Below are 13764 nucleotides of genomic sequence, written 5' to 3'. Positions count from 1 at the left end.
AAGAGATGTGACTGGACCGTTACTGATTGGGCAGATGCATATTTTGCTGCATTTAACTCAAGTGTAGCATAATGTTAATGTTATGCATCGGAATGGGTATTAGTTTGTGTACTCGTACTTCACAGATAAATCTGAATATTAATGTTAACTGATACAGCTTCAAATTTTAATAATGAATTAGTAAATTTTGAACTTAATATTAAGTAAGATCAATAAATGTTCTATAAACATTAATGTTAACAAATAAAATCCATACAAATAAAGTATGTATACAGGTGCTTCTCAATAAATTAGAACGTCAAGGAAAAGTTCATTTATTTCAGTAATTCAACTCAAATTGTGAAACTTGTGTATTAAATAAATTATATGTACACAGACTGAAGTAGTTTGTCTTTGGTACTTTTAATTGTGACGATTTTGGCTCACATTTAAGAAAAACTCACCCCATAGTTTAAAAGTTGTTCGATTTAAATGAATAATTAAACAGTTATTCATTTAGTACTTTAATAATACAGGGTTACCACAGGGTCTTAAATTATACAGGAAAGTCTTAAAAACTCTGAAAAGATTTGAGCGTAAAAATCCTGCAGAAACCTTGTAATAGATAATTACTGCTACTTCCGAGTACTTGTGCCCATCCCTTTTTGTGCAGGATGTAGTTAATACTATGAATATAGTTTTTTGGAAGTCTCATGTACTTATTCCATTTCAAAATTCTGTCCTTAGAACGCAGAAATGCTGAGCAGTGTGGGATCAGCACCCATCCGCATTGTGAAGGGCCATCATCTGCATTCAGCAGCAGCACGACCTCAGCCCTTACTGGCCCCCACAGGTCCCGCCGTCTCACCGACACAGGAGACACTCTGCAGCCCAGGCCCTGCCAACCTCTCCACCGCACTCAAAGCAGATCTGCTGCAAATGGACACAATCGAGGAGGACCCCAGCATAGACTCTCACCTGGACGAGGAGGAAGGCTTCCGTCAAAGCAGTACAGCTGCCAGGTCCTTTGAGGACCTCACCGGACAGTCAACGCCATACCACGGGGACAAGAGACGGCTGACGAGACAGGCGCGCATTGACAGTAAGGAGACGGTGTGCTGAGGACACTGGCATAAGATCGCTTGATTGAGACATGAGCTGTGAAGTTTACGGTGCAATCAGGCTTCATTTTATTGGTGCGTTTAAAATTCTGTGACGTGTAAACTGTTGACACATTTCAGTTGGTACTTAGGAATTTTGTAGCATTCTTGTAATGCACAATTATAGTTGTTAAAATAGAGTGTTCCTTTAAAGCATGTCAGAAACTGCCAAGAGAAATAATTATGTATTTGGTTAATTAAGGAATTCATGGAATACATTCAATACACCTTTGGACAGCATCTTTGGCTGTGAAATTTCAGAAGCCAGCAATCATTCATTGTACATTTGTTCTATACATATCTGAGGTCACTTTTTATAAACCGAAGTACAAATCAAAATCATTTTTTGTGGTAATTAACAATCACAGTTGCTGTCCATAGTTTTTAAAGGGACAATTTCAATAATATGAAAATGATTTTGTTTACTCGTCCTCGAGTCCTTCCAAACCCAAAAATCACAAATGAAAAGATGAGAGATTTCTGTCCTTCATTTAAAATCCATTCCTCCAAAACTTTCACACTTCAAAATGTTCATAAAGGCATTGTAAATCTATATGAATCAAGCAGTTTAATCCAGGTCTTCTTTATATTTGCTACATACTTTGTGTGCTGATCAATGTTCAGATGTGAATAAAATCTGTGTATATAAAGTGAAGATTACAATGTCTTTATGATCTTTTTTAAGTATGAACGTTTTCGGAGAACGGACGTTTGATTGGAGGGAATGCAGGTTTTGTAGATGATTTTAAAAATGTTTGGTATTTGGAATGACCTTGACTGAGTAAATGATGACAATTTTCATATTTGGTAAACGATTTCTTTAACCTGTATTTAATCAGGAATATTTCTTTAATACAGTCAGTTTGTGCCTTGTAACATACATCCAGTTGTGCAAATTCTTGTTTTCTCATTCATTTATACCTCATGAGCAGCAGGTCTACCGCACGGCTCTGTACGTGTTGTCACACTTTTAATGTTACACTGGTCGATTTGCTGAGAAGATTCAAGTTATGCATGTCCTATGCCATATGTGTATGGATACTGTAAGAGGAGATGCAATTTATGAGTTTTATTTGACATGTTCTTAAGGCCTAGATATAGAAATTGCACAGGATGTTACATTTTTGCAATTTAAGATGTGCTCGGTTTAATTTGTACTACTATATTCTCTATGGGATCTCATGTCTTTTTAATATACTAGTATTATTATGTGAAACCCTGATTACAGAGTCAAGGGATGTGCATATTTTCAAAGATTTTCTCTTTTTGCCACTAAAACGGTTGTATAGACGTGACCAAAATCAGTGACTAGTAAATATCTGACTATAACTATTACAGTCAAATTTTAAGATAGTAATTTGACTTATGGCACATTAAAACTTAAGTATATATTTTGTATTGTTTCTTATATTCCTGAATATCAAATCAGAAGTAATTAAAACCTCTCACTTGGATGTACGTAGATAGCTGTATCTGATGTCAGTCTGCTATCATTCAGTGTGTGTTTTTGATGCTCGGTTAGGTCACATTTATTTAACATGTATTATTGGGGGTTGAAGCCACGGTAATAAACTGCCTGTACACTGAAGTGTTTCTGATTATTTTATGAACCTGAAAGAAAAGTACACGTGATATTGCAAGAAGATATAAAAATGAAAGTTTACGGTCTCTGTCGAAAGTTTTGCGCTTGTATGCATGCAGCCCAATAAATCAATTGGTATAAATTGACTAAAACAATTAATAGTACAGAAATCTGAATACTTTTGGCAGAACATCTGACATTATCTGTGATTTAATTTGAGTAACTCCGAATAACCCATTTTCAAATACAACTGGTTTCAGTTTGGATTGTCCTTACACAATTTATGATTAGCGTATCTAAAAATGTCCACATATAAACCACAGGAACTGAATGGTGTTTCACCTTCTGTGCATCATTTGACCTGTGTTTTAATCACAGTAGGCAGCTCTCAGGGCATTTTGGGTCCACATCCCCCCAGTAAGGCAGAATAAAAGGCAAATCAGCCACTCGCTTCTCAAGAAGTGTCCATAAATGCTCTGCCACAAACTGATTGCCTTTATCAGAGAGGTGAAGTCCATCTGAAAGATACACTGAGAAATCCTGAGGGGAAAGGGAATTTGTTCTCATTTGTATGTTAATTCACTACAGTATATTGTTTATGGTTTTGATAGCGTGTGCATCACCTGTCCATCTTTCTGCATGAGCGTCCAGAGATCCAGAACATCCACTCCAGACTCTCCAGCAGTCTGAACGCAGGACTGCGCATACTGACCAGCCAAAGAGTTCAACCGATTCAAAGCTGAACCTGATAAAAAAAAGAGCATTTAAACACACCACATACCATATTCAATATATACTGTATACTGTATGTGTGTGTGTGTGTGAGAGAGGCTTTGTAACTAAATACTAGAGTTCTGCTAGCTGCACACTGTATATTGCCAATTATTATGAATATATATATACTTTTTTTTAATAGTATGGCAAACAGGAGGAGAGCATGCAATATGCAGGTCAGTCAGTGTACTGTTTGATTACATGAATTACTCCGGGATATTGGTTTGTTTGAACTCAGAGGGAGTGTCAGCCACATTAAAAAAGTTAACAGCTTAAGTCATTTGTGGATTAATGCGTATTGGAGACGTGAACCGTTTTAAATGATTCAGTTCGATTTGGTGAACTGGTTCAAAAAGATCCGGTTACATCGAATGATTCGTTCGCGAACCGGATATCACTTAAACTGCTGTGTTTTGAACTCTCTCACACAACAGACACGGAAGAGAAGACAATGCTGAATGAAGTCGTAGTTTTTGCTATTTTTGGACCAAAATGTATTTTCGATGCTTCAAAAAATTCTAACTGACCCTCTGATGTCACATGGACTACTTTGATGATGTTTTTCTTACCTTTCTGGACATGGACAGTATACCGTACACACAGTTTCAATGGAGGGACTGAGAGCTCTCGGACTAAATCTAAAATACCTTAAACTGTGTTCCGAAGATAAATGGAGGTCTTACTGGTTTGGAACGACATGAGGGTGACTTATTAATGACATAATTTTCATTTTTGGGTGAACTATCCCTTTAACATCCGATCTCTCTCTCAACAAGGAAATACCAATGGAAATAGAGTAAAGTATCCAACACTGCAAGGCTTTCAAATGAAGAATCTACCATGATTACCATCTATTTCTTCAGACTGTCTAGAGTCTAAATATTTTTTTGTATAAAATTGGGTTGAAATGCAAAATAAACTTTTTTTATGATTTCAACTAAATATGCCAGTCATATGATGGCAATACAGAACCCTGAAAACTATTTCTCAATTCTCACACTTTTTTACCAGTACACTGTGAAGCATGCAGTACAGCATTACTGAATACAGCCTAAATTCAGGAGGTGTCACCTTTTAGCAAGCACTCTTTCTCCCAGGCGGTTTCTTTAAGTGGTGGTGGTGTGATGAAGATGATCTTCTCTTTGGAGACTCCTATAGACACCAGATATTTGAGAATATCTTTTAAATTCTCAGTGAATTCCTGAAGAGGCACGTGCTGCACAGGGTTCTTATCTGCAAAGAAGCGTTTAGTGTCTAATATTATCACCGCCGCTGGTGTTCAGAGCTTGAAATGACACGTGAAATGTTGTCACCTTCCAATGCACAATCATTAGCGCCGAAGAAGACGGTCACAGCAGCAATAGGAGCATCAGAAATGGGCACGATGCGAGGAAGAACAATCTTAGCCCACCTCGTGTTGTAACCGGACAAGCCTCGGTTTACTACGTCGCATTTTCTAATAAATGAAAGGAATGGTAAAACCATCCGCTGCAGCCTTATGAATGCAATAATACATACGTGCTGCCGTAAAATCTGTACCTGGCGACTTTATGAGAGATCTCGGAACCCCATCCGTTCGCTTGAAACGCAAACTGAAACAAAAACAATGCATGTCAGGGTAAAGAACAAAACTCAAACTGTGTTCCCAAAATGTTACCTGTGTTATTGAGTCGCCGAAGAGAATGATTTGGGGCCATATAACTCTCTTTAGTGTCGACATAGTAACAGCGGCACCTGACGACTTCAAATCCACACTTCAGGAAGCCGCAAACTGGATTAGTGGTGATTCGTTCCTGAATGACTCGGAGTTTGAATCTTTGATTCTTCGAATCTTTGAATCCTCTCTCGTTTACTGAACTGTGAAGCGCGTGTCAGATCCACGAGCTAGCTTTAGAACGTTACCACTTACTATTAAACAAATAAACAGACTGTATAGACTATATATAACTTACTAAAGTGTCATTGCATTTATTCTAAACATAACCACATACTATCTAATAAATAAACAAACCATAGAGAGTGCATAAAGCTTACTAAGGTGTCTTTCCTTCTATTCTAACTATGTAATAAATAAACAAGCATACAGTTTGTGTTATTCGGTCCATTCTAAACATGGCCATTTACAAACACACAAACAAGTGGTTCTCAACCGGAGTCGGTGCCCACTAAGAGACCTCAGCAACCTTCCAAGAAGGCCTCAAGAGGACTTAAATAAAATAAAATAAAACAAAACAAGCATTAAAATAAACCAAAAAAAAAAAAAAAATGTAAATCAAGATAATTTTATTTTACCCTTCAACAAAACCTGGATATAAAAGGATGCATCATTTTAACACTGTGATTTGTAGACCTGGAAATGTCATGTAAATGAATAAAATCTTAAAATGTCTCTCATATATATATATTATATATATGATGACTTTGTATATATATTATATATATATATATATATATATATATATATATATATATATATATATATATATATATATATATATATATATATATATATGATGGGTTATGAGACGACCCGCGCATCACTAATATATATATATATATATATATATATATATATATATATATATATATATATATATATAATTTTTTTCTAGTTGTGCTATTGCCAATAACACATTAATACATGTTAAATTATTTAATTGCGAGTGGATCTGTTTAGAATGGATTCATAGCACTGATCTGACTTTTATAGATCAGTAATACATAGCCTCTTGCTAATGAATGAATGAATTAATTAATTAATTAATTAATTAATTAATATATTTAGAGTATATAGAGCAGTTAGTAAGCTGATATCAGTTGTATCATAGCCACTTACTATTTAAAAATATTAGGTAATGTAGTATATACTGTGCAGTACTTAGTAGTTGTATTGTAGTAAGTTGACACTCCAATCTAAACACAGCCATTTTATTATCCCGCGTCCCCTTTAAGAAGTGCTGGGTGGAGCCGTACAGGAAGTGAAGTGTCAACGCAAGTCTCGCCAAAACAGAGGGGGCTGCCGACCGCTGCTTTGATGAACCTACATATTAGTTATTATCACGGCTGTACACTGCTGCATAGTGAGCTCAAAACAGAGGTATGCTCAGTGTGCTTGTTTACCAAATTCAAATTCTCCATATTTAATTATAGAGATGCCATTAAACGACCAGACGAGAGCCGTTTGCGCTCGCATAGTCAGGATAGACGTGGGCTGCTGCTGACTGTTTATCCTAGCAACGGCTTTCCGTTACTTTCCGCGGGGTTTTATTAGCAGCGGGGTCGCGGTGAGCCCGTGCCGTGAAGAAATGACATGAAGCGCGAGCTGAGCGACTCCCAGAAAGTTACTCAAAGTTTGGCACCATTTTTTTAATAGGGGCGTGGGCTCGTGGAGTGCCCTGAACCCCGAGAACATGTCTATGCTGGATTTCTCATACTCTCATAGGCAGTCTTTCTCATAACGTAATATGTCTGAGCAGAAATACTGCGTAAGGAACCTTGTTAATTGACAGCTCTCACAGCTGGGCTCATAGTGTTTTTTTTGGTTAATAGTCAGTGTTGAGTTTACAAATTTAACTGTTATTAATTGTTTTATTGAATGAAATGATGCATAACGATATGATGTAATTATATCTAAGGTGAAATCTAAGTTTTCTAATATAAGTGATGAGTTTTTTTTCACGATTCAGAGTTTACATCTCTTAATTCCCATGTTTATTTCTGTATTTTTATATTAGTTTCTAATTTGCTCTGTTCTAAAATATGTCATCGGTTAGCATATTGTACTCTCTGTACACCGTTAAGCATAAATTCTTTAAAAAAAAGTGTGTATCTGACATACAAATGGAAATCTACCAAAGGAAAAAAAAAAATCTTTGGTTAAACATTGATTGGATCATGAAATAATCATGTAATTAAATATTTGTTCTCTAAATATTTGAATCTTTACAGGAAACCATGGGTGTGATTTAGATGCTGTTATTTCTCCTCAGACTCTGCTTCCATCTGCTGGGAGGCTGGAGACCCGCAGCGCTGGCGTCATGGTGAAGGATGTTTCGAAAGGTGAAGAAGCGCCACAGCAGCAGCAGCTCCCAGAGCAGTGAGATCAGCACTAAAAGCAAGGTAAAGGGATTCAGCCATTCTGTCTGCTGAGCTCTGGTTTCCACAAAGGACACAATAAACTCTAATCTCCCTTTATCCAGTCAGTAGATTCCAGTTTGGGGGGCCTGTCTAGGTCCAGCACAGTTGCCAGTCTTGATACGGACTCCACCAAGAGCTCAAGTTAGTCCTCACTGAAACATCTAGAAACTCATGTGTGTACATATGTGACCCTGACCTTGTTGAACCCTCAGGTAACGCCGTGTCTGACACCTGTGCTGAGTTCAGAGTCAAGTATGTGGGAGCCATCGAGAAGCTACAGTTTGAGATGAGCAAAGCCCTTCAGGAGCCTCTAGATCTGATCAACTACATTGATGCAGCTCAGGTAAGGATCTACAAAAGGGGACGATTCGATGTCACCCTCTTAAATGAGTAATTCACCCAAAAATTTTGCTGAAAATATGTACTCACCCTTAGGCCATCCGAGATGAAGAGGAGTTTGTTTCTTCATCAAAACAGATTTGGTGAAATTTAACGTTACATCAATTTCTTGCTAATGGTTCCTTTGCAGTGAATGGGTGACGTCAGTATGAGAGTCCAAACATCACAACATTCCTCATAGCTCCAGTCCATCAGTTAATGTCTCATCAAGTGAAAACACGCTTGTTTGTAATAAATTCAAAGCGCTGAGTCCATAATCCATAAAACAGCACCGTTTATAAGGAAAAAGTGTCCACAATGGTTCTAAACATATATTGGTGGATTTTGTGTGAGAGGACAGCCGGAGTTGACTTTTTCACTGGAGGAAGCATTATTTATGGATTATTGAATTATTGAATTTTGGCAACAGTTTAAGGTTAAAATGATTTAATGATGGATTTGTTTCTGAGAGACATGCAGCTTTTCACTTAAGCCTGGTTTTGTGGTCCAGGGTCACATATATTTTGGTAAAATACTTTATATTACTTTTGTAGAAGCCCGTAATTCTTACAATTTTCAGATGATGTTGAAGTATGTGACCCTGGACCACAAAACCACTCTTAAGTCACTGGGGTATATTTTTAGCCAATAGCCAAAAAAAAAAAAAAAACATTGTATGGGTCAAAATTATCGATTTTTCTTTTATGCCCAAAATCATTAGGATATTAAGTAAGGATTATGTTCCATGAAGATATTTTGTAAATTTCCTGCCGTAAATACAGTGTATATCAAAACATTTTTGATTCGTTATATGCATTTCTAAGAATTCATTTGGACAAATTCAAAGGTGATTTAGATTTTTTGCTCTCTTCAGATTCCAGATTTTCTAATCGGCCAAATATTGTCTGATCCTAAAATCAATGGAAAGCTTATTTATTCATCTTTCAGATATTGTATAAATCTCAATTAAAAAAAAAAAGTTGACACTTAAGCCTGGTTCTGTTGTCCAGGTTCACACATATTTTGGGAAAATACTTTTATCATATTTTCCTGGCCTATACTACTGATATTAAAGCCAAAATCAAATAGTTATCATAAATCATGCATCAAGACTGAAGCTGTTTTAAAAACCTTCATTATGTTTCATATATTCAATTTAAAGCAAGATGGAAAACTGCCGTTTGTGCCTAGAGATGAGGAGATGATTCTGGGAGTGTCCAAGCATGGAGTTAAAGTGGCCTCACTGGACCAGTGTGTGAGTTCATTCACCTGACTCAATTTCATTCTGTAATATTCATTTGAGAGATCTGGCTCTTTTTTTATACACCAACTATAGAAGTATATGAAAGAAACATTTAGATTAATGACCACAATGGAACAGAACTTTACCTCTATCATCTAGCATTATTCCCTGTTTTCTCAGGATGTGCTTCACCGTCACCCGCTCTACCTGATTGTACGAATGCTTTGCTATGATGATGGTCTGGGTGCTGGAAAAAACCTGCTCGCTCTGAAGACCACAGATGCAGAGCAGCAGGAGTGCAGCATCTGGGTGTATCAGTGCAGCAGTGCGGTAAGACCTCAAGACAGGAAGTGTTTCTGAAGGCTTAGCCTGTATGAATCAGGCCTAGATCTGGACAGTGTAGCAGAAAACTGTATTTCACTAGTTGTGTGTTAGCCCTGAAATAAGGGAAAAGATAAATATATTTTCTTTTAAACCGGAGGAACCATCATGTAGACCAAAAGGCTATTGTAACCAATTTTATATAAAATGATTAGGGCAAAAAAATAAAGCATGTTAAAAATAATTGCACTTTTATTTTTTTAATCAAATCATCACAAAGGTTTCTGATATTGTCATTTATATATACATTTATATATTTATAAATAATGCCAATGCATTATTGAGCATATTGTGTTTTTTTTTTTTTACTTTTAATACATTTATTTTCACTGAGTGTTGATGAATAGTTGAATCAGACATTTACATAAATTAACTGAAACTATTTTACACATGTATTACATGTACTGTATGTATTTTCTATTGATATTTATGCTACTGTATAAACATCCCATATATTATACAGTACACTACTGTTCAAATGTTTGGGTTTGGTAAGATATTTCTTTTATTTTCTGCTCACTAAGGCAGCATTATTTGGTGCTCTACAGGAACAAGCCCAGGCCATCTGTAAAGTACTGTCCACCTCCTTCGACTGTGCCCTGGCCTCAGAGAAGTCCTGAGGTCTGTTTGGGAGTGTTCCTGTTCCTCCTCCCTCCCTCAGCAGCAGGAGGAGGATTGAAGTCTGTTTGTGGAAGGTGCCCTTTTGAAAAGCTTCTGACAGAAATGCTGGAATTCGTCTCACGTTGATTCATGTCAATACAGCTGATCCGTCTTTGTTCAGCATGAAAGGGCAGCCATCTCAACCACATGTTTACACCATATACATTAGTCCCAGCATCCTCTTCTCTTTAACAGCCCCACCATAACCCAAAAACCAAGTTTGGGCTGTGTCTCTTTTTGTAACCTAATTTAATCTTATTTAATGTAAATATACAATAACCTCAGAGCACATTTCCCACTATGGGCCAGTGAATCTGGGATTTGTCGGGCTCTAATGGGATTTGTGTAAACCGTGGTACATTAATGTCAGTGTAAACACAAAGATGCTGTAAAACCCAAACCCTCTGCGTCTTTTATATGTACATGCCCCTCTTTTGTCATCCTCCTGATCCAGGTGGGATCAGATCATTTAATATGGTACAATAAATGCGAATGGAATACAGTTTCATCTTGTTTTCCCCCTCATTTCCACTAGATGGCAGTGCTTTAACAGCAACAGAAACATCCCACCGCCCCTTTAATTGAGGAAGATACAGCCTGTAAAAATGTGATGTCCCTTTACCTGGCACATTTTCACTTAACCCACCCAAATAATGCAACCCATGAAGAATAAAATAATTTGCAGTTTTTTAATTCCAGTTTTTCCATTTATTTGTACATATATATTAGCATCAATGACGTTTATGGTAAATGGGGGAATAGAGGTTGTTTCATCTTATTTCAAAGTTTACTGTAACAGTCTTATCTAACAGTAAATCAAAACATCAGTCATTAACATTTTAGCTCTCTGTTTGCAATTAAATATGCACAAAGCAAAGTCTACATTTATCTACAATCACAGCCAGCCAGGTGCTGACCATATACCATATACAGTGAGCTGAACACAGGATAATAATTACATCCCTTCGGGCGAGTTACAGGTCACTCTGGTCCGAGCTCAATCAAGACTAACGTGACTGTAATTAAAAGTTACATAACAGACTCTATTAAGTTGCTCTGCAACCACTCATGACATAAAACACTCTGCTGTGTTACTCCTGCACACAATTACAGATGGATGAGCATTTCAAAGCTTTAGAAAGGATTTAAAGAAGTGTTGTGAGGGGAAATGACATGAGGGATATTAATTTCCCCTGGAATACAATCCGAGAGATGCAGAGTTATTACTGGTGCAGGGAACACCCATCTGGCCAACCAAAGCAGGGAGACTCTGGGAACATCCTGGGAGGTGGAAATGCTCTCAAACTGACAGCTTGAAATCTGTTAAAAATGACTAGGTTTTGAAGATCTCGAGGTAAAAACACTATTCAGTATGGTCCTGTTTTGCACACTGAAGAAAGAGAAAAGCAGTTTAAAAGAATAGTTCACCCAGAACTGAAAATGTTGTCGTCATGATATTTCAAACCTTTTTAGCTTCCACAGAACCAGCCAGGATGAATATTTAAGAATGTCAAGAGTGCTTTTTCCATAATGACGACAAACCTGTCAAGGTTCATGGCGAGTCTGCATTGTCAACTTCATCTTTGCAGCGACACAGAAAACAGCATTCTGGTTTGAGCGAGACCCCACGGAATGAGTGAGCGAAAGAAATGCGCTCTCCAAACATCAAACCCGAGCCTCAATGTCTGCTGACCTTGCAGAAACATACAAATAGACAAAGCCAGACTAGACTATTTTAGTACAAATTATGAGCTTACTGACGATTTTTTTATAATTCTTGACAAAATTATAATATATTAAGTTGTTTTTTGTTTGTTTTTTTTATCGCCTAGTTAGTTTTGCCTACGTTCCTATGGCCCAATGATGCTACGACGAGCATATACTGCTTTTTAAAAATGCGGGTCGGGTACAATATTTTATTTTTTTATAAATATATATATATATATATATATATATATATACAGTACAGTATATATACAGTACAGACCAAAAGTTTGGAAACATTACTATTTTTTATGTTTTTGAAAGAAGATTCTTCTGCTCATCAAGCCTGCATTTATTTGATCAAAAATACAGAAAAAAAATGTAATATTGTGATATATTATTACAATTTAAAATAATTGTTTTTAAATTTATTATACTTTATCATTTATTTCTGTGATGCAAAGCTGAATTTTTAGGATCATTATCACATGATCCTTTAGAAATCATTCTAATATGATGATTCATTATCAAAGTTGGAAACAGTTCTGCTGCTTAATATTTTTTCAGAACATGTGATACTTTTTTAGGATACTCTGATGAATAAAAAGTAAAAAAAAAAAAAAAAGAAGCTATGTTTTTAAAATATAAATATTTTGTAATAACAGTATACACTACTGGTCAGTAATTTGGGGTCAATAAATATTTTTCTTTCTTTTTTTTTTTTTTTTAAATTATTTCAATAAATTGATAAAAAGTGATAGTAAAGAAAATATATTATTAGAATATATATTATTAGAATTTTTTATTTTATTTTGAATAAATGCAGTTCTTTTTAACCTTTTATTCATCAAATATATTAGACAGCAGAACTGTTTCCAACACTCATAATAAATCAGAATATTAGAATGATTTCTAAATGATCATGTGATAGACTGGATGTTACATGTGACACTGAAGGCTGAAGTAATGATGCTGAAAATTCAGCTTTGCATCACAGGAATAAATTATTTTTTTAAGTATATTCAAATAGAAAACTATTATTTTAAGTTGTAATAATATTTCACAATATTACTGTTTTTTCTTTATTTTTGATCAAATAAATGCAGGCTTGATGAGCAGAAGAAACTTCTTTCAAAAACATTAAAAATAGTAATGTTTCCAAACTTTTGGTCTGTACTAATATATATACTGTACTGTATATATATATATATATATATATATATATATATATATATATATATATATATATATATATATGTATGTAAATTCTGTCTAAGACAAAAATTACTTATTTGAGAAATGTAAAAAAAATAATAATAATATATATATATATATATATATTATTATTATTTTTTTTTTACATTTCTCAAATAAGTAATTTTTGTCTTTACAATAAAAGACAATAGGCTCTAATGTTGTCTGATTCCCATGTTCTTCAAAATATATTTTGTGTTCCATAAAAGAAATAAGTTATACAGGTTTGGAATTATACGAATGTGATAAAGGGTAGAAGTATCATAATGGGGTGAACAGTCCATTTAAATATTGTTTGGTTCTTGACATAAAGTTACAATAGAACTTCATAAACTAATAAACTTCAACCAAACTAATAGTATGGAGCATTCTGGCACTCTGGACTACTCTACTTCTTTTGCACTGTTTGAAAGAACATGAGGGTATCACTATTATATTTTTGGGCTATCACTTTAAGAATGAATTAATGAAGCATTTGATAAGTGACAGTGTTCCACATATGTCTCAAGGCA

At 35.4% G+C, this 13764-nt stretch overlaps 3 protein-coding genes across 3 annotated transcripts in view; 2 read left to right on the top strand and 1 right to left on the bottom strand.

Annotated features, from left to right (window-relative positions):
- The window catches only part of LOC132111682 (disintegrin and metalloproteinase domain-containing protein 17-like), a 35490-nt gene extending 34200 nt beyond the window's left edge, over positions 1-1290 (top strand). Inside the window, exon 19 of the mRNA XM_059519218.1 lies at positions 727-1290. Within this exon, the coding sequence (XP_059375201.1) occupies positions 727-1101 (375 nt within the window). The 3' untranslated portion in view covers positions 1102-1290. The remainder of the gene's footprint in view (positions 1-726) is intronic.
- A 1698-nt stretch (positions 1291-2988) lies between these two features.
- On the bottom strand, positions 2989-5416 carry LOC132112103 (isoamyl acetate-hydrolyzing esterase 1 homolog). Its single transcript, XM_059519688.1, has 6 exons — positions 5153-5416; positions 5035-5087; positions 4809-4951; positions 4567-4728; positions 3345-3466; positions 2989-3261 (listed from the first exon to the last, which is right to left on the bottom strand). The coding sequence occupies exons 1-6, from the start codon at positions 5213-5215 to the stop codon at positions 3094-3096; spliced, it is 711 nt and encodes a 236-aa protein (XP_059375671.1). The 5' UTR covers positions 5216-5416; the 3' UTR covers positions 2989-3093.
- A 1026-nt stretch (positions 5417-6442) lies between these two features.
- On the top strand, positions 6443-10797 carry LOC132112102 (integrin beta-1-binding protein 1-like). The gene is made up of 7 exons (XM_059519687.1): positions 6443-6592; positions 7485-7614; positions 7695-7773; positions 7845-7975; positions 9173-9265; positions 9434-9583; positions 10183-10797. Exons 2-7 carry the CDS (start codon positions 7543-7545, stop codon positions 10252-10254), a joined length of 597 nt encoding a protein of 198 aa, XP_059375670.1. The 5' UTR covers positions 6443-6592; positions 7485-7542; the 3' UTR covers positions 10255-10797.
- The last annotated feature ends 2967 nt before the right edge of the window (positions 10798-13764 follow it).

Source organism: Carassius carassius, chromosome 31 (genome assembly GCF_963082965.1).
Source record: "Carassius carassius chromosome 31, fCarCar2.1, whole genome shotgun sequence".
Lineage (NCBI taxonomy): Eukaryota > Metazoa > Chordata > Actinopteri > Cypriniformes > Cyprinidae > Carassius > Carassius carassius.
Note: the sequence above shows the minus strand (reverse complement) of the source record. Positions and strands in the feature narration are given on the sequence as shown.

What these genes read in the sequence shown, in the direction of transcription:
- LOC132112103 (XM_059519688.1), bottom strand. Translation starts at nt 5,215, where the DNA reads ATGTCGACACTAAAGAGAGTTATATGGCCCCAAATCATTCTCTTCGGC. An exon ending in TCGGCGACTCAATAACACAG is followed by an intron (nt 5,088 to 5,152) that starts GTAACATTTTGG and finishes TTTTTGTTTCAG; the next exon opens with TTTGCGTTTCAAGCGAACGG. An exon ending in TCATGCAGAAAGATGGACAG is followed by an intron (nt 3,262 to 3,344) that starts GTGATGCACACG and finishes CTTTCCCCTCAG; the next exon opens with GATTTCTCAGTGTATCTTTC.
- LOC132112102 (XM_059519687.1), top strand. Translation starts at nt 7,543, where the DNA reads ATGTTTCGAAAGGTGAAGAAGCGCCACAGCAGCAGCAGCTCCCAGAGC. An exon ending in AGATCAGCACTAAAAGCAAG is followed by an intron (nt 7,615 to 7,694) that starts GTAAAGGGATTC and finishes CCCTTTATCCAG; the next exon opens with TCAGTAGATTCCAGTTTGGG. An exon ending in TGGCCTCACTGGACCAGTGT is followed by an intron (nt 9,266 to 9,433) that starts GTGAGTTCATTC and finishes CTGTTTTCTCAG; the next exon opens with GATGTGCTTCACCGTCACCC.